The sequence below is a fragment of the Vanessa tameamea genome, chromosome 5 (genome assembly GCF_037043105.1).
Source record: "Vanessa tameamea isolate UH-Manoa-2023 chromosome 5, ilVanTame1 primary haplotype, whole genome shotgun sequence".
Taxonomy (NCBI): Eukaryota; Metazoa; Arthropoda; class Insecta; order Lepidoptera; family Nymphalidae; genus Vanessa; species Vanessa tameamea.
This window is the reverse complement of record NC_087313.1, coordinates 2,978,694-2,997,266: the sequence shown is the minus strand read 5'-3', so window position 1 is coordinate 2,997,266 and position 18,573 is coordinate 2,978,694. Positions and strand designations below refer to the sequence as shown.

The following is an 18,573-nucleotide window of genomic DNA, read 5'->3' as shown; positions in this document are numbered from 1 at the left end:
GTGACATTGGCGAAATACGCACACAGATTGTGCCCTGTGGCACAACTAAAAGCCATTAAACTAAGAATTGAATTGAATATTTTTCAGAGAAATGGTCCCCTATTTCTAAATATTATTTTCAAATAGGTATTGCGCATATATCTCACACATTTAACTCATGATAGTCTTGAAAAAATATATTTTTTACAACAATATAATATTTCAATATTAAATATTTCAACTTAGATTATATAGTCTTAAGTTATCACTTCTGTCGAGCGTCCCGAGACGCTCAAATATTTTTTGATATATATGTATATTGCATATATTCTCATATAAAAGTTTAAAGTCGGTAATTTCATATAATGTAACTGATGTTTTAAAAGACAAGCAAATAAAATACTGTTATTTGTACCAAAATAAATTATAATAGTATAATATGTGATATGTACATACATTATAATAATTATTATTATTAGTATTTTGTGTAAACTGGGTTTTTTAGACGTGGCACTCTTGGGTCTTCTGGACGCATAATCATGTAAACTTTTTTATATTCTCGATTATCGCCATCTCTTTTGATATAATTAATAACAGCAAAAAGGCCCAATCCTATACCTATAATACCCAAGCAAGATGTGGCCATAATTTCAGGAATTTCCCACCAACCTTTTTTAAACAAGCCCAAAAGCGTATTAGGAAATTTGACCTGATGACCTATCTCCTTTGGTTCGGGCATTTCGAAATAATATATCTATATTTCTTGGAATCGTACGTCTATATAAAAACAAATTATCAACGTAGCCGTGAAAGTACGTAGTAATAAAAATATATTCATGAAATATTTTTTAAATAAAACGTCACTCGTAGACTTAATCAATATCACCCTGGCTGGATGAATCTTGCCAAATATTTTACAATTGATTATATTATTTATTTTATAAAATATATTGAATAGTTCTGTTTAAGCATGTTTATTTTAGTTAGAGATATAGAAAAAAGAAATTACGATTATTTGGCTCGATTACAAGTCTTTGAATTCTTCAATTTTATTACTGTTTTTTAAACTAAGCAGTCACTCCACTAAATGTCAGCCGAAGTGACAATGACATTGGCAAAATCTAGGTCTATTTTGACCACTAGCCTTATTTTCTCGTGATATTATTAACTAAATATCGTTACTAACGTTAAATAAAGAAGATAAATAATGGCGGTCCCGGCGACAAGACGAACAATTGGGCAACTATTACAACAAGCATGGACTGAGATTCCTGAGATTGTAGCTACTACTGGCATGGGTCTTATTGGTATCGCATTGGGCGGTATTGCTGTTCGTAATTACTACCAAAATGATGGAGATAATCGAAGATATAAGAAAGTCTACGTTATTATGAGACCCGACGACCCCAGAGTTGCTAAAATCCGTAAGGGCTAAGAAATAAACACGGTAGTTAAGTTCTGTGAATATCTAGTTGCAATTATGTAATAATAAATCAGTGTTGTCATTAACTTTTGTATTGTTATACACCCCCCCCCCCCCCTATTTCTTTATTTCCATAGATTCATACAAGAAAAAGAAATAATGTTGAAATGAATTACATCTAATTTGAGTTAAAAAATAAAAACATTTATGACACTTACTAAATACATGTTTCATTATCTCAATTGTACTTATAAATATGGTATTAACAAAATCAAACTAAATTTAATAATAAATCTCAATAGAAAAGTATCTGCCATTAAATAATATAATTTATGAACCCAATTTTTATATACACAGGAGTTATTCGAGGCAAAATATATACAATATGATACCATGTTACAGTATTTATTTTAGTATCATTAGTGCATTCGGTTGGTTTTAGTTTATTAATATTTATTACTTGATTAAAAAATAAATCAAACTAAGTAAAAAGTTGGCAAATCACAATATTAACCACTATAAGCGAAAAGTTTAATGTATGTAATTATAAATAAAGAAATAAAATTACCTCCCATTTATAGTATAAAATTTATCAAACCCGTTATAGTCACGTTGTAGTCATTATTTCTTAAATAGTTTAGTATTATTTTATTAGGTAAATAAAAGCTCATTAAAAATAAAACATTTATTTAAAATTACAATAAGATCGGTGAACATGTGAATACTGAACATTATTTTATTTCTTTTTTTTCGGGCTTTTCTTTGTACTTTTTGTAGCATTCTTTTTTTCTTTTGTACCTTTAATTGGACTGGATTTTTCAGTTTGTTTACCTTTGCCTTTTTTACTGTTGCTAGGTTTTTCCAAATCTTTATTCTTCTTTTTCTAAAATAAGAATAAATCATTCAAATTTAGAATATACATAGATTATATAGATATAGAAAATTTCGTACATATCCAAAACTTAAGATATCTTATTCTTTGTTTATTATATTAGTAGGAAACACATTAATGATCAATGAGTTATCTTTTACTGTAGAAAATTTTAGTTTTATTGAGTACTGAACCACATATAATAAAAGTGTTGTTATGATTACGATTTGAGTATAGTTTAGGTAGATCGCTATTAGTTTAAATCCCAAATGCATAGCGGAAAGCGAACGCGGGGCTGAACTGCCGACTCTAATGCACAAAAGTATTCTTGCTATATAACTAAATCATCTTGTTTATATTAATAAAACTTTTATAGGTATTCAATTGTCATAATAATTAGCAAAAAACATTTAAAGAAAAATAAACAACTAGACCTTGAATTAACATGAGATAATTGGTAGATCTTAAATAGTAATCTATGGTTTTATTATGGGTTTATGAAATATGACGTTTTGAATTTTGGAAATAAAACTATAATGTATAATGTAACGCCACGCTATATGCTAAGCCGAGCCGATTTGAACCGAGCCCAGCCAAGTCAAAGCCAAAGCCAAGCCAAAGCTATGTCATGACAGTTAGTGCTGGAACTGCCGGCCAAACCCGCCTTTGACTATTTGTGACGTAACATCCGATTGTACAGTGAGAGGAATTGAATACCGAACCATTCTTTTCGGAACGTCATTCGCTAGTTTATGCAAGAGAGACTGTTGCCGATGGCAACCGTAGTAACGGAAAAGAAAGAGGGTTGTTGCGACAGCGACGGGAAGAAGAGAATGTAAAAGATAATAAAAATAAATAAATAATATAGTTGTTGTTATTGTTTTTCGTTTCAATAAACTATTTAAGTAGAATAACTATTCTACGTCTTATTAGTAGTAAATAGTGGGTAATCAAGCCGTTTTATCGCAACGTCCATAGCCAAGGACTTATACCGCCTTGTAGACCACTGAGAGAGACAATCTTGCGGCGGTTTAAAAAATATACTTATTGAACTATGATATGATATAGATGGGGTTATGTAAGATATCTTACTTTAATTAGTGTATCATTCTCAAGATCACTATCTACTGGATCATCGTCATAGTCTTCTTGAGAATTTTCGTTATCTTGTGCTCGTCCTTTCTTCACAGCGGCCGGAGCATATGGCAATGCTGTCGCCTTTTTATTGTATGTGCGCGTCATCGCCGCTTTTACCTGTCACAGTTAATAAATATTTTTCTTGTATTGATATGGAAGTTTTTCACTAAAACTTTACTCATAAAAATAGTAGAACATTTTTTGTGGAGTTTTTTTCTTTCAAAAGTCGAATTTACTATGAGAGAAATGAGTAGTAGGTAAATAACTAAATCTATATTTATTATTAAAGGCAGTACAAAGGGGTGAGCGAATAGATCTACAAGTAGAATTTATACAAATAATATATTTATATTTTATTTTATTTGTCTTTACAATTATTGTCTAATTTTGAAAGTTTCCTTTAATCTCTGCTTTAAGGAAAAGATAAATTTTAAAAATAACATAATATATATTTGGAAGATAAAAAAAATAAACTGTGTATTAGTGCTTACCTTAGTATCAATCATATTAATAGGATTTCTTTGCCCTGGCCACAAAGATAGCTCAACCAGCGAGTCCAAATCTTCTCTCAGCAAATGGTATGATTCTAACACTCCCATAGACTTTTCAATGCCTTCTGTCTTTTCCTTGATCAATGGAGTCGCCACTGCATCTCGGAGATAGTACGCATAGTCGAGGAAGATTGAGGATTTTGAACCAGATGTACTGTGGAATTATTATGTTACTACAAAATTGTTCATTTTATCATTTATTATTTGAAATATATATATATCACCGTAGATTTGTAAATACCGTTAGATTGTAATCTGCCGAAATATTGTGAACGGCGATAAAAACTCAAAATAAAACGACAAAATGTTTTAAATTGTAAGACTGTATCATTCGTTCAATGCACACTTTACTCTATTAAAATAGATAGGTTACCTTAGTCTGGTGTGCGCATGTATTTCCTGGCAGAGTCGATGCATTTTGTTCTTCCTAGAGTTTTTCCCGAGCCACGATGGAAACTGTATCTGCGACGATAAATTACCTTCCAGAACTGATCCTGGTATCACGCTGCTGTACATTGCCTGAACAAAATTGTTTCCGTTAGTTTTTATTAAAGTAGTGGTATTAGTTGCCCATTTGGTGGCTTGACTTATTGGTAAATAAAAGTAACAGGCCTTGGATGTTCCACAGTTGGTGTAACGAGTTTAAGGGTGAGGTTTGGAGCTTCTTACACAAAGAAGCTGCAAACCTCGAACTAGCATGTTAGTTACGCCACGATGTTTGCTTTCACCGCTGAAGATATTATTTATATGAACCAGTTTGGCACGTGTAGATTTAGTATTTCTCAGGATTAGATTCCATGTTCTATCAATATTGACGTGTTCTATCAATTGGATTTACTCGTTATTTAGTAAAATAATTCCATACCTGCAATGGCAGCAGGCTCCAGGCCTGCTGGCCGCGTATTTTAGCCTCGACCATATCACCGATGCTTATACTGTCGGCAGCTTTACTTATTCGTTCTAAGACTTCATGCCTGCGAAAAAAGAGTACGATATTATTTTGTATGGAAAATTTACATTTCACAAAGCATTGCTCCGGGAAATAATTTCTTGATCCCAGAATCTGTGCAGGTGTGCAAGTTGTGTCATCAATTATTCTACCTCTTCATCAAACTTATGTCTATGTTATCCAGGCACAAGTGTTATGAATACTTAGATATTATTGTCAATGGTGGTGTGATACTATAAAAAAAGTTCTGTATTTTTTAAATGTCCAACCCTTATAGGCGTAGATCCTAACCATCTATTTTATTTGCTTTTATTATTTAAGTTTTAAATTAGGCAGAAGATAAGATTAGGCATCATACATTTACGGGCTGGCGATAGAGTTATCTGATGGTAAGCCAATGCACCACTAACCTTGGGAACTTTTATTTTATTTTAAATTTATATGACCCTTGTACCCGTAGTTACACTGGCTCATCCAGCCTTCAAACCATTACATAAATAGCGAAATGTAATTCATACTTAGGGCAATGCGGGTACACGTTCAAGTAGTTCTCCTGCACGAAGAGCGGCGCGATGCTGTAGTCGCTGAAGAACAGGTCGCTCTTGTCGTGGATACTCATTGTCTTATGTTCCTCGGCACTGAACACTTTGCGGATAGCCTCCCAGGGTCCCTGTATTATAAACAATATAAATATACTTTATTCAGAAACTAATTAATACAGTTTGAAATCTTCATAATTATAACGAGTTTTTAACCAAAATTCTACCATAGTACCAGCTATTCATTTCTATGAATTTGTAATTATTTATCTGACAAATGCAGCAAAACTATACAGCAATATGTATTATTAGTATCTATATTTGTTACAATGCTATTTTTAAGTCGCTGCAATCAGCACAATCCTCATCGGTGTTCGAGAACATTATAAATTTATGAATATAGTATCGGTAAATCTGTTCACTTTTTTACCATCTCTCTCTAACCGTTCGCAGCAAAATTATGGATGCATAGAATTCCTCAACAGCTCCTTCTGACCACATAATAACTCGCGTACCTGCTATCTAGTAGTAGCTAAGGTGTTCTATCAAAACAGTGGCAATAGGGGGGGCCTCACGATGCGGACGTCCGTGGCTTCGGCGCGGGGCGCGAGGGGCGCGAGGGGCGCGGGGCCGCACGCCAGCAGCGCGAGGCGGTGCAGCGTCTGGCGCACGTCCTGGCGCGCCGACGCGATGAGCTGCGCCAGCGCGTCGGCCGACAGCTTCAGGCCCTCGCGGAAGCAGACCGACAGCATCGCCGCCTGCGGACACATCGCGCGCTACACTACCGGCCGAGGGTCGACGTGCCGATTGATCGATTAAGATCACTAAGAATTTTATTGTAGTGGTCCTTTTAATAGCACCATTTATATGTCTGTCGTCATCTTCGATACATAATTATTAACGGAGGTTTTACTGAAAATATTTCGAACAAGAAAATTTGAATTTCTTTCAATATTTAAAGACCACTATATTTCTTTTAACAGTCCCAGTTTACTAATGCTAATTAAATAGGTTCTAATATATTTATAAAAGCCGATGAAACAATTCATGCTTTTCTTGATAACATTTCAGAATACATTTTTACCAAATTAAACATTTATGAGATGCACTCGAAATCTTTCGGAAAAAAAAATGCAATTTGTACGAACATTGGTTGATTAAATAGACATAAACAGAACAATAAATGTATGAACCTTAATTTGATCGGCTCTCGGTCGGCAGAACCGCAGGTCATAGCAGTAGTTGACGAGCGTGCGCATCTTCTCACTGTTCCTGTCGTTGCACATGCACACTACCGGCACCGACGTCGACTTTATCAGCGATATCAATTCTTGGAGACCACCTTTAATATGCACAAAAGTACTATTAATATAAATCATCCGTTTTATTCAAATATCAGAGTTTAAGTTGAAAAAACTCATTTAAGAAGTTAGAATCATAAACTTGTAGGTGGGACTAATGGTAGAGGACCAAAATGTAGAGAATTAATATATTTGTTGGAAATGTTGAAAAAAAGGAGATATTTCATAAAGGCCACTTTCATGACGGACTTTATTGTTGATGATACATAATATATAAAATGATTAAATAACGATATTATTATCAACGTACTGTTTAAAGTTCAGTTTTGCATTTTTTTTTATCACGCAGTGAATACCTTTAGCAATGTAATAGGGGTTAACCAAGTTATGTGGGGTTCTTGGCGACTAGAACTACTGTGACGGCCGTCTTTATCACGGATCGGAGAGGCTGTTGATAAAATGCACTAGCACTTCCCCCATCCTCTCGTGTCTTGGCACATCTTGCTATCTCTAACTAAATTGGTCTGTATGAAATGAATTACCTCTATCTTCATTTCCAGCCATTCCATCCACTTCATCCATTACCAGTACATGTTTTTTTGACACGGCTCCTTTACCCGCATTACCTGTATTAAAAATTATTTAGGATTTTTTTCAAAATTAACTTCATGTCTATTTTATTAATATTGTAACGGCTAAAAATGGCAAAAATCATTGGAACTCGTGAACATTAAGCACGGCAAGGTTCAGTCAAGTTTCATGTGCATATTTCATCTAGAGCTCATCGGTGAAGGGCAACATCGTGACGGAACCTGCATGTCTGTTTAAATTCTGCCACATCTGTATCATTCTTCTCAAAACAAGAGGAAATCTTAGTCTAGCAGCAGTCAGATTCATATATGATATGCAGAGAACTGATATATCTTTCGACTAATTACATTCCCATTTAATCTTGCTTAAAGATTAAGGAGTAAGATTTGGAGTATTTGGATTTGAGTACCTTTAGCATAACCAGAGAGAGAAGTGGACGTCAACAGTTCCGAAATCTGTTCCTTGATAAGATTCTTGCTCCTCGTATCCGAAGCGTTGAACTCGACTACGTCGTATCCTAACTCCTTGCAAACCAACGCCACTGTTGTTGTCTTACCTATATTTCAAATTCAAATTTCATTCTATATTCAAAATTCAAATTTCTTCATCCAATGAAATAAAAATAGAAAACTACCGCTGATAAGTTTAGGATATAAAATACCGCAGATTTGAGTAGAAAGAGTGAAACAAATTTCTCTTTAATTTATAGTATACACACTGGAAGCGACTGTTGAATTCGTAAAGTCTGCTACAGTTTATAAACCAACTAATAGTATAGGAAAATTCAAAATTAAGTAAAGTAGAAAATTGACGTATGAGTTAGGTACTAGGGAAAAAAAAGTTAAATTTAACCAATCAGAAGGTAGGATCCTCCTGATTGGTCACATGGACAATTATTACAAATTATTATCTACAAGTCAAACACATAATAATAATATAGGAAAAATGGTACCTTAAGATACCTTATAATATATATTGTATATGCCATTCTTTCATTGGAGCTGTCTATTATATAAACTACTCTAGTCATAGTCACAAATATAAGTGTTGTAAGTTTTGTTAAAAATTCACAAATGTTAGACATAAAACTTTTTTTGTAGATGAAGTTCTATTTTTAAATAAATAAATAGAGTTATCAATGAATGATAACAAAAGCATTATCCTAATTTTATTTTTATACAGGAATTTACACAGCTGTTTATAAAACTCTATCACCATTTAAGGATTAAGGAGAATGGCCTACTGTCATTGTTGTGTGTACTGTACATAAGACAATCAAACTATAATATAATTAATTTATTTGTACTATTTATTTATTTATATTTCTTAAATGTAAACAGAAAATCTCCGATAACGAAACACTTTTATTTTATTATTTTTTTACTTGAAGAAAGAAATAAAGTACAAGCAACTTTTTAAACTGAAACAAAAGAACAACGGTTCCTCTTGTTAATAAAGCTGGAAATTACTTAGTTAGATACGTAGTTGATGTAACAGAACTCACCTACACCGGGTGGTCCGGATAACAAGGCAGCTTTATAGTAACCGCCGTCGTCATTTTTCACCCAAGGATTTGGCTTGGGTAGTTTTGCTTTCCTATTTGCATACCATTTTGTCAACCACCTCAGTAATCTGCGAACGTAAACTAAGAGCGATCAGTTTAAACTTTACTAAGAAGCATAAACACAAAATGGTTCATCTATAACCTATTTCAATGGCAGAAGTTTTCCGTGTGATTTGTCATTTGCTATATATCCAGTTTAATTTTACTTTCGAACCTTCTAGAACTACCTCGACAATATTCAAAATGTAATATAAACAAAGATCAACAAATACCAAGGATTATTTTAGAATTCAAAGCTCCTTCTCCTATCTTCACTCCTCCTTCTGCCCTTGGAACAGACTATAAATACTTACGAGTGTGGGGAGGAGGGAATAGTAAGATGTAAAAGCGTAACGAGCAAACTTACTTACGCAAATATAATATGTATTTGCGAAAGTAAGTTGACTTAATTTAACCAGTGGTAAGGGCTTTGTGAAGGGCCACCTTAACAACCGTTATTTTAATGCCAGATAGTATAATACTTTATATACTGTATTCTGACGACAGTTCAAGTAGAAGTACATAACATCTTAAAAACCATGTTTGCCGATTGATTGTTGGTATAAGACTTCGTTTAAATACAGGTTGTCCAAGGAAACCTGAACCAACGGAGGCCTGTGGTCCGGACCTATCCATTAGACCTACATGTATGTTCTGGGATTTAACTTAAAATTTATTCGAGATATGAACGTATTTGGTTTATTTACCCATACGTATACAGGATACGTAGTCATCGAACATATCCTATCATGTGTTTTGGCCGTGAAAGGGAACCAACAGACATACAGACAGATAGTATCTTTCGCATTTATAATATTAGTATAGATATTGTGTCAGTGTCTATGAGCGAAGTACTTACTAACGTGAAGGTTTTACTTTTCTAAAACAAAAGAAAATTAATAAAATACCTTACCTACTAGCACTGCTGGCCTCCCCGTGCTGTCCTATAATCTGTTTCAAATTCTGAGGCTTGTATTTATCAACCCACATCAACGTATTTGAATTGTCAATAGAACTGCTTGATTTTTTAATTTCACCTATAAATATTTTGGTTAATTAATTAAAAATCATTGGACGTCGCGTATCTTTTATATGTGTGAGTGCGTATTACATAAAAAATATTTATTTATCTAATAATTTTTCATCCATACCACACTTTAAACAGATATAAAATAAATTAGAGATGAGCGTATAAGCTAAGTATAGCAGGTAAAGTAAAATTAAGACACATTAATAAAAAAGAGTTTCTTTAAAATTAAGGAATAACGTAAATATAAGAAGAGTTAAAATAATTAAACAAATACATATTTCGTAGCTGTTCGAAAATTAAACGCAGGCACATTAAAACAACATCATTCAAATTATAAATAATAGATATACTATCGGTTCGCCTTTACATGGCACGTCTGTGGAGAATTTATAATAACATAAAATATATTTAGGAGATTCCTTTATCCAAACAACAGGCTAGCAGGAATAAAAAAAAAAAAAAAGCGCGCTAATCTGAATAAAGCCACCACTCATTTTTCTTTTTCGCTCCGACAGTAAAGTCGATATTGGCGCTAATTGTGATTTGTTAAGTGTTTGTTGTGTTTTATTTCCATTTGTAAGCTTAACCGAGTAAGTAATTTACTTCAATATGTATGATTTCGTAGCTTATTTATGTTAGCATTCATTCGAAATTAGAGCTATTTTTGTTTTTTAGTACAATTAAATTCTTGTTTTTTTTTTTAAATCTATTTTACTTCTGGATGCTAAATATATATTATATATTTCATTAAAACAATACCTATAATTGAACAAATTATGACGAACTTGACAGCACATTGTACCAGAATTAAATTCACATACCTTTATCTTTACTCTCTGATTTAACCGGCACTTTGTTATCTTCAGATTTCACTTTATCGCTCTTGTTCTGGGTTGTTGTTGGAGAAACAATTTCCTTCTTAATTCCACTAACAATTATTTGATTGTCCTTTTCTTTTTTTAACGGAGTTTTCTTGACTGTGGCACTTGATTCATTTTTGGTATCGTTCGATTTTTTATTCCTTTTATCGTCATTTTGTTCCTTCTTTACCTCTTTAGGATGTTTCTTCGCTTTTGAATCCTTGAGCATGGCTAGGAATTCGTCTTCATTGAGAACTTTGATACCGAGATCCTGTGCTTTGGCTAACTTCGCTGGACCGGCGTCTTCGCCTGCCAAGACATGTGTCACCTAAAAATGTTGATTGATATTATAAAAAGTGAGTGAAATCAGAAGATTATGTCGTAAAATCAGACGGAAACATCATACGAAACTTAAAAAAGTATATCGATTATATTTAAAAAAAAAAATACTTAGACCTATCGCTATTTTCTCCATACAAAACTAATTATATTGTTTACTTCAAGAGAACGTAGGTATCGAAAATAAGAGCAGACCACAGTATACAAATTCTGTCATAGAAAAACTAGAAAGACGGTCCAAATTAAAAATTGTCTTTAATTTCGATGCTGTTTACTGCAAAGGATTTTTTTTGCAGTTTTTACTGGATTTTTTCTAATACGCTCTACCGTTAACAAACGACATGCACCAAGGTGGCGAGCATTATATATTTCCATACAGCATATAATAGCCGGCAAGAGACGTGAGCACAGATGGGCAGTTGTGGAGGCAAGTTCGCGCATGTACACTTTCCAAATGACAAGCGAGAGTCCAATAGACGACAAGCATCGACTGGCGGACCAATCGCGAGCAGCCTCGGCACCCCCGGCTCCTTCGTTCCTCCAAAGAGACCTAAAAGTATGCTGTGCTGTGCAGGTCAACGTTATGCGACATAAGCGTCAATTCAACAAATTCCATTCTTCTACCGGTATTTTTAAATAATTTTCACTTTTACCATCCCAATATTAAGCGGTGATTTTTTAGTTATAAAATTCATCCACAACTTTTTACAATAGCTTATGAACTATATAAATATATATTTCACTATGTAACAAATACCTTCTTACTGATACCAGTTTTGATAGCGCCGCCGTACTTTGTTATGGCTTCGACTACTTCATCTCGTTCGAATGAGTCTAGAACACCAGTTAATAAGAACGCACAATCTTTTAAGCAATTCGGTGACCCCTGAAATTTACGATACGAATAATTGAATGGAATCTTTATTCAATATAATGTATATTACACTCGTTACACAACCTAACTTGAAGGGATTTGTATTTTGAGAAGGGCATGTAAGTATTTCTATATTATACATATATTATAAAACAAGCTATTTGACAGCTCATACAAACAAAATAAACACCATTAATTTGGGTAGTTGCAATTTTTTTTTTTAAATCATTTCACATAATAAATCTTCTCTCAATCCATTGTAACTTTAATAAATATTTTCATATTTGTGTGGCAGATGCTGCATTTATATTTGTTTATTAATTCAGTAAATAAAAAAAAAACAAAAGAATAATGGCTTGTCGGAGCTCATGTGCTATGATCAATTAAAATTAAAACAAAACTTTAATCATTATCTGATATCAAAATATTATTTTGACTGATAGAATATATAGTACATAGTGGCATTATCAAACTTTCTATATGAGTTAATTAAAATAATTTGATATTGAATAAATCATTTACCTCCGGCATTTCTTTGGATCCTAAATGCTTAGGTCCTGATCTGTTTAAATACTTCTGATATAAGCCTGCCGAGTATCGTTTTCTTTCGTGCCTTTCTTCATCTGTAAGAACTGTATAAAAAACATGATTATGGAGTTACATATATATTTAATAAAACTGTTTAAAAATTAATTTCTTTTTATATTATTTTTTCTGTGGCTTTGCTCGCATTTTGGGATGGGTCATTAAGAATTAGGCATAAAAAGTCTCTGTCCTTCCTAGGTGTTCAACCTTGCATCATACCATTCTTATCTTACGAGAAAAAAAGGTACTTTTTTTGCTGCTAGTAATATTACTATTAAAATCTATCGCTTTACATGATATGATACAAAATTTTCTTATAAAATCTGACCTCCTAATGTTCCTAATGATAAATAAGATGTTTAATACATACCAGATTCATTAAGGCTGTTATCCATTTTCCGTTTCTTTGATTTGGGCTGGTTTATTATTTCATTACTGTCATGATGTTCTTCATTGTTAATAAATTCACTAAAATCCTTTTTTGTCTTCTCTTGTTTTTGGGTTATCAATTCAATTTGACTTCCATCGTCAATATTGCTTCTATCTAATTTTCTTTTGCTTGTCGAAGCTTTAGTGTCATTTATACTTATTGAGTACTTATTGAGAACTTTGTTTTCACCATCAATATGGTCATGATTTTTAATAGATTTTTTTTCATTATATTCAGTTTCATTGTTTATTTTATTTACTTTTGTTTCCGGTGATTTTATTTGATTTTCAATGACATTAACTTCATCAATTTGTAACAAGCTCTTTTCAAACTCTTCATCTGAATGAATTCCAGTTTCCGTCTTTTTCTTTGATTTCTTAACTAATGGTTCTGTTCTTTTAATTGGTACACTACCAAATAATTCAGTAGGTTTCACTTCTTTCAGTTCAGGCTTTGCAGGTGTTACTTTTTTCTTTTGCGGTGTAAATATTTCTTCATCTGAGTCATCTTTGATTTGACGTCTTTTTCTATTTTGTTTTTTCTAAATATAATTTAAATAATGTAAATTATTATTAAATAAAGACTAGACCTGTTTATCTAAGTGGATAAATGGTGGTTAATGAAGAGGAAGTGGTGTATTTTTTTATGCATCTATGTATGTTTAATTACAGCTCAAACCTTTATTGAGTTATATTTAATAATAATAAACTGCCATTATCAGTTAACGAGGTGAAATGATTTTTCAAAAAAATCAACATACATATTAGTAAATAGATGAGTAAACTACCTTTTGTGTGATTTGGACATCTGGTGATTCAGGTATCACATCACTGTCCTCATCTTTTGTTTTCTTTTCTTTTTTCAATGAAAAAAATGATCTTATATCCTGAAATTTTAATAATCATATTTCATTTGTTTATTGTAGTTAAGGTTGGCCATCAGATCTTAGGTAAAAAAATAGCCTCTATACAGCCTCAGGGTTCAAGCTTACTTGTTACCAAATTTCATGTAATATTGTTCATTGGTGTGGCTTTGAAAGAGTAATAAACAGGCAGACAGAGATCATGAAACATATTAATATTTCTTTGTTCAATATGAATGTTTATATCAACTTAACATATCTATCAAAAGGCTTAGAAATATGAAATAATAATAATTTTCACTTTAAATACTTTATTTAATTTTTATATTATTTTATATTCTTTATTATTTTTACATTATTAATTATTATATTATTTTATTAAGGAAATGAACAGTCCATACAGTAATACAACAGTATCATATCGATAGTAAATATTACAAATCAAGTAAGAATAAATACTTGCAAAAAATATTAGTATTATAAAATATAGTTAAAGGAAAGTAACTATACCAACTTATAAGCCATTTAAATAAATAACGAACGAAGTAATATGTGTTTATAAATAAATTATGAGCTATTCAAATTATGAGTTCGTTTTTTAGTTTTTAAGCCATCAGGCGTTTCTACAGTTTCTCAGAACGAAATGAAGTATATAAAACAGGACAATTTTACAAGAAAATGTTTGTTGTATTTTATATATTTTTTAAGTATCACATTGAAGATATCTTTTAAATGAAAGCCAGTCTAAAAGATTATTGAAAAATGTATAATTAATAATATAAATAATAAAATAAAATGTGCGTCAATCACTTGGTCAGTATGACGTACTTACCCTAGACATTTTGTAAAGTATAAATCAATAATTTCTAATCAAATGCATACCACATACACATTTATTGTAATGATAACGTAAAATATTATTAATCAAGCCAACTGATACAGCGATTTGCGAAAAATGCAACTTTTAAAATTTCGCTACCGCCAAACTGTTAAAATATTCGTTTGACACTGACAATGACAATTGACAAATATTAATATGTCACTGCCTGGCGTTAAAAAAGTTTTTTGGAAACGACATACAAAAAATTAGGCCACAAGTACATAATCATACTTGCTACTATGCTACTGCTAGAAATTGTATAAAGTTCAATAAAATAATTATTTAACTACAACAGAAACTTATTATGGATAAAAAGCTTATTTATACGTTATAGAAGCCTTAAAAAGAAATATTAACAAATTAAAGGAAATTTTAATCTAAACTAATCACAAACTCAAACTCCTTTATTCAACATAGAAGCATTATACTTATTGATAGTCAAATTAAACACTACCACCGCTACCACCGCTTTGGAAAAGGAAACACCCTGACCTGAGAAGAACCGCCGAAAGGAATTAATTTTTTTTTTGTCAATCATATTAAGTACATATATTGAATATGATTAGAAATAGCCAGGAGGCGATCGTTTCATTCCCAAGGTGTGCTATCAATCATAAAATCACTAATTGTATAGTACCCTTTTGCACACAAGCGTTCCTTAACATTTTTTTTAAATTTGGCAACAGAAGCATTTTGAACGCTTACTGAGATCCTGTTGTAAAACCGTATACATTGCCCCACAAAAGATTTACTGACTCTATGTAGTCGAGTAACAGGAGTAACAAGTTTGTGTTTGTAACAATAGTTTTCTACTGTTTTTGTAACTTTGAATAAAACGATTACCCATATAGATGATTAAAAACGAATAGATTATATGTTCACGGAAAATTTACAATTCTAAAAAATATTGTATAAACAGATAAAAAGTATTACGAAAAAATTAGAAGCAACAAAAGAGGTATCATAACGTATATTCCTATATTTTATTAGTTTATCTTTTCCAACTAATATTACTAAATGACGTTGATAATTTACATAATTTTATTGAGTTTTATACTTTTTTAAACAGTTAAAAAAACAACCAAAAATTTAAAATGCAATGTTATTTTTTATGTATGTTTTCGTAATTATAAAAATAGCAGAATGTTCTCGAGTTGGTAGTACTTTGTTTTATAAACGACTTGCTCAAGCTAACTGTTGGAGCGAAGGCGACTTAACTAAATTACGTGTAAGGAAAATAATTGAAGAAGTTATGCCACCACCTGCTACACCAGATATTGTTAACGATAATTATATTAAAGAATCGTTAAAGTATTTACGAAATACCTTTAAAATAGTTGATAATAATTCAGATAAGGATACCGTCGAAATTCTTAAAGAAGCACTAGCGGACACCATAGGAGCACATATGAGGAGTGAAATTCTCCCAACTGCTAGATTTGCTTACTATGCTGGATATGTCTCATACAGAAATGTAAAGGATTTACATGATTTCTTTGATGACCTAAAAATATTGTTAAATACGCAAGGTATAGGTTGGAAAAAATCTGACAGTATGCCACCACGCACAAATTTTACAGTTGAGAAGGTTCGAATTGGTCCAACTTATTTATTTGATCCATGTGCCCGATTAGTGACAAAACGTGATTCAAACTCTTGTATTCATATACCAGCTCCAATGACGGACGATCATTTCCAACCATCTGCAGTAGCTCTGCCATGGAAATCTAATGGCTTATTTAGTTTAGTATCACCACTCTCAGAAAATATACTACTAAAATATTACACAGCCGTTTCAAAGTGTATATTACACAACTCACCAGATTCGTGCCGTCATTCCGATTTCGTAAGTTTTAACAATGATCTTTGGCATTGGATGAAAAGAGATGTTGCGCCTCGGCTTACAGATGAAAAACTTTACGCCGCTTACGGGGGAATTTTAAGAATAGCAGCAGCAGTTCAAAATTATGGAAAAGGATTAAATCGACGAAACCTTTTCGATATCCAAGATCCTGGAATAATAAAATGGCATCCCTGGAAAACTCTTAAGGAATCGTATGTATATATTAACACCGATTGGACACCACATATGTACGTTGCGGTTATAGTGATAATAGGATTAGCTATTTGTATTCTACAGATATGTTACAGTTATATTACAGGTAATAATGATGGTTGTCACTGTAGAGGTATACATCGTCCTTCGACAAGTAAGGACGTAGCCTATGCAAAAGTAGATTCGAATATACCAGCCATGTTGCCTTCTCATCAAAGCGCAGTTTATTTTACTGAAAAAAGACGCCCTAAAATATCTTCATCTAAAACAAAGTCTATATCTCTTGGATCTTTAAAGAAACAAAAAGTATATGATATGCATGAAAACACCGAAAAGCTCATGGCGGTAATAATGAGTGATAATGAAGGCACGAGTGAAGATTCTGCCATAGTTGGTAGTGCTAGCGGTAGAATAATTGATAATACAACAGATAAAGACCATTTAGAGAGACCAAAGAGTCCGCCAAAGATTGAAACACCGATTACTCAAATGAAAATCGAAAAGAAACTTACCAAGATTAGAGCTCGTGTACCAATGTATTCAACTAGTACGGTAACAAATTCAGAACAAACATGTCTAGGTGTACACGCGACAGATTCTTGGACTGCTTCATGTAGCTCCACTTCAACACATTCTGCAAGTTCAGCTAGTACGAAACCCAGATTTCGTAAATCCAAAAGCTCTCGTGACCTGGCGTGGGCGCGACGGGTGGCCTCAAAACATTCTCTACGTGCGAAATCTACTTCTGGTACCGAACTCGATATCAATTCATACACGACACCACCATCGAAACGGTAAAATGGAACAATTACTCTTCGTAAAATCTATACATGATTTTTAGGAAATTTGATTTTATAGAATTACTATCTATTGTCTAAGGTATATTCTGTTTATGTAAGGCTTATTTGAAATTGTTAAGATAATTATTATTCATTAGTTGTACTTATTTATAGATAAATAAATAATAAATAAAAGTATCTTGTATTGAGTTTCGTTACCAATACACTAAATTAAGTAACAATAGAAGTTAACAACAGAAATCGTATAAGGTCATTTTTTAAAAAGACACTTGCAAAATGATCCGTGGGAGCGTGAGCGTATCCTGAGAGGATATTTCATAATATTATAATACTCACATATCATAATAGTCTCACCCCGAACCTTTTCCTTAGCAGAAATCTTTCAGTGTATAGAGACATACTCGTATTGCGATTTGTTCGTGTATATATGTTTATAGCGATACATCTGTACTATGTTTACTATTATTATAAATGCAATGAAAGTAACACTGTTCTGTTGTAGATGAAATTTGGTATGGACGCAATTTGAGTCCTTGGAAAGAACATAGGCTACTTTTTTTAAATTACCCTATAAATAATGCGCGGGTAAAGCCAAAGGTTCAGCTAGTACAAAATACGTCTTTGAGTAATTACTCTGAGTCTTAAACGAAAGACAAAAAAATCACAACTGATATTCAAGTTGGCTTTTACAAGCACTTTTGAATCGTCATTATACAGTAAAATTACCACCGGTTCGTAATGTATCCGGTTCTGCTACATATTTTGTTTTTTTTAGCGTTTCAAATTTTCTCACAAATACAACGCGACCTTTTACATATACAATACAAACCTACATACATGGTCTTAGTTTGTTTCATTTGTTTTATCGGGTGTGCTTATATAAACATAAGTTTATTTTACCACCAACTGGATA

General features: G+C 32.3%; 3 protein-coding genes across 3 annotated transcripts; 2 read left to right on the top strand and 1 right to left on the bottom strand.

Annotated features, from left to right (window-relative positions):
• The first annotated feature begins 1,079 nt into the window (after window positions 1-1,079).
• LOC113392731 (uncharacterized) lies at window positions 1,080-1,488 on the top strand. Its single transcript, XM_026629278.2, has one exon. It carries the CDS (start codon window positions 1,187-1,189, stop codon window positions 1,412-1,414), a length of 228 nt encoding a protein of 75 aa, XP_026485063.2. The 5' UTR covers window positions 1,080-1,186; the 3' UTR covers window positions 1,415-1,488.
• Window positions 1,489-2,072: 584 nt separating this feature from the next.
• On the bottom strand, window positions 2,073-14,938 carry LOC113392485 (replication factor C subunit 1). The gene is made up of 18 exons (XM_026628946.2): window positions 14,757-14,938; window positions 13,850-13,948; window positions 13,003-13,603; window positions 12,570-12,679; window positions 11,931-12,059; window positions 10,796-11,162; window positions 9,858-9,981; window positions 8,846-8,973; window positions 7,751-7,897; window positions 7,293-7,376; window positions 6,643-6,791; window positions 6,025-6,207; window positions 5,429-5,580; window positions 4,827-4,935; window positions 4,335-4,480; window positions 3,902-4,115; window positions 3,366-3,527; window positions 2,073-2,285 (listed from the first exon to the last, which is right to left on the bottom strand). Exons 1-18 carry the CDS (start codon window positions 14,763-14,765, stop codon window positions 2,139-2,141), a joined length of 3,060 nt encoding a protein of 1,019 aa, XP_026484731.2. The 5' UTR covers window positions 14,766-14,938; the 3' UTR covers window positions 2,073-2,138.
• Window positions 14,939-15,838: 900 nt separating this feature from the next.
• LOC113392715 (uncharacterized) lies at window positions 15,839-17,754 on the top strand. The gene has a single exon (XM_026629260.2). It carries the CDS (start codon window positions 15,904-15,906, stop codon window positions 17,656-17,658), a length of 1,755 nt encoding a protein of 584 aa, XP_026485045.2. The 5' UTR covers window positions 15,839-15,903; the 3' UTR covers window positions 17,659-17,754.
• The last annotated feature ends 819 nt before the right edge of the window (window positions 17,755-18,573 follow it).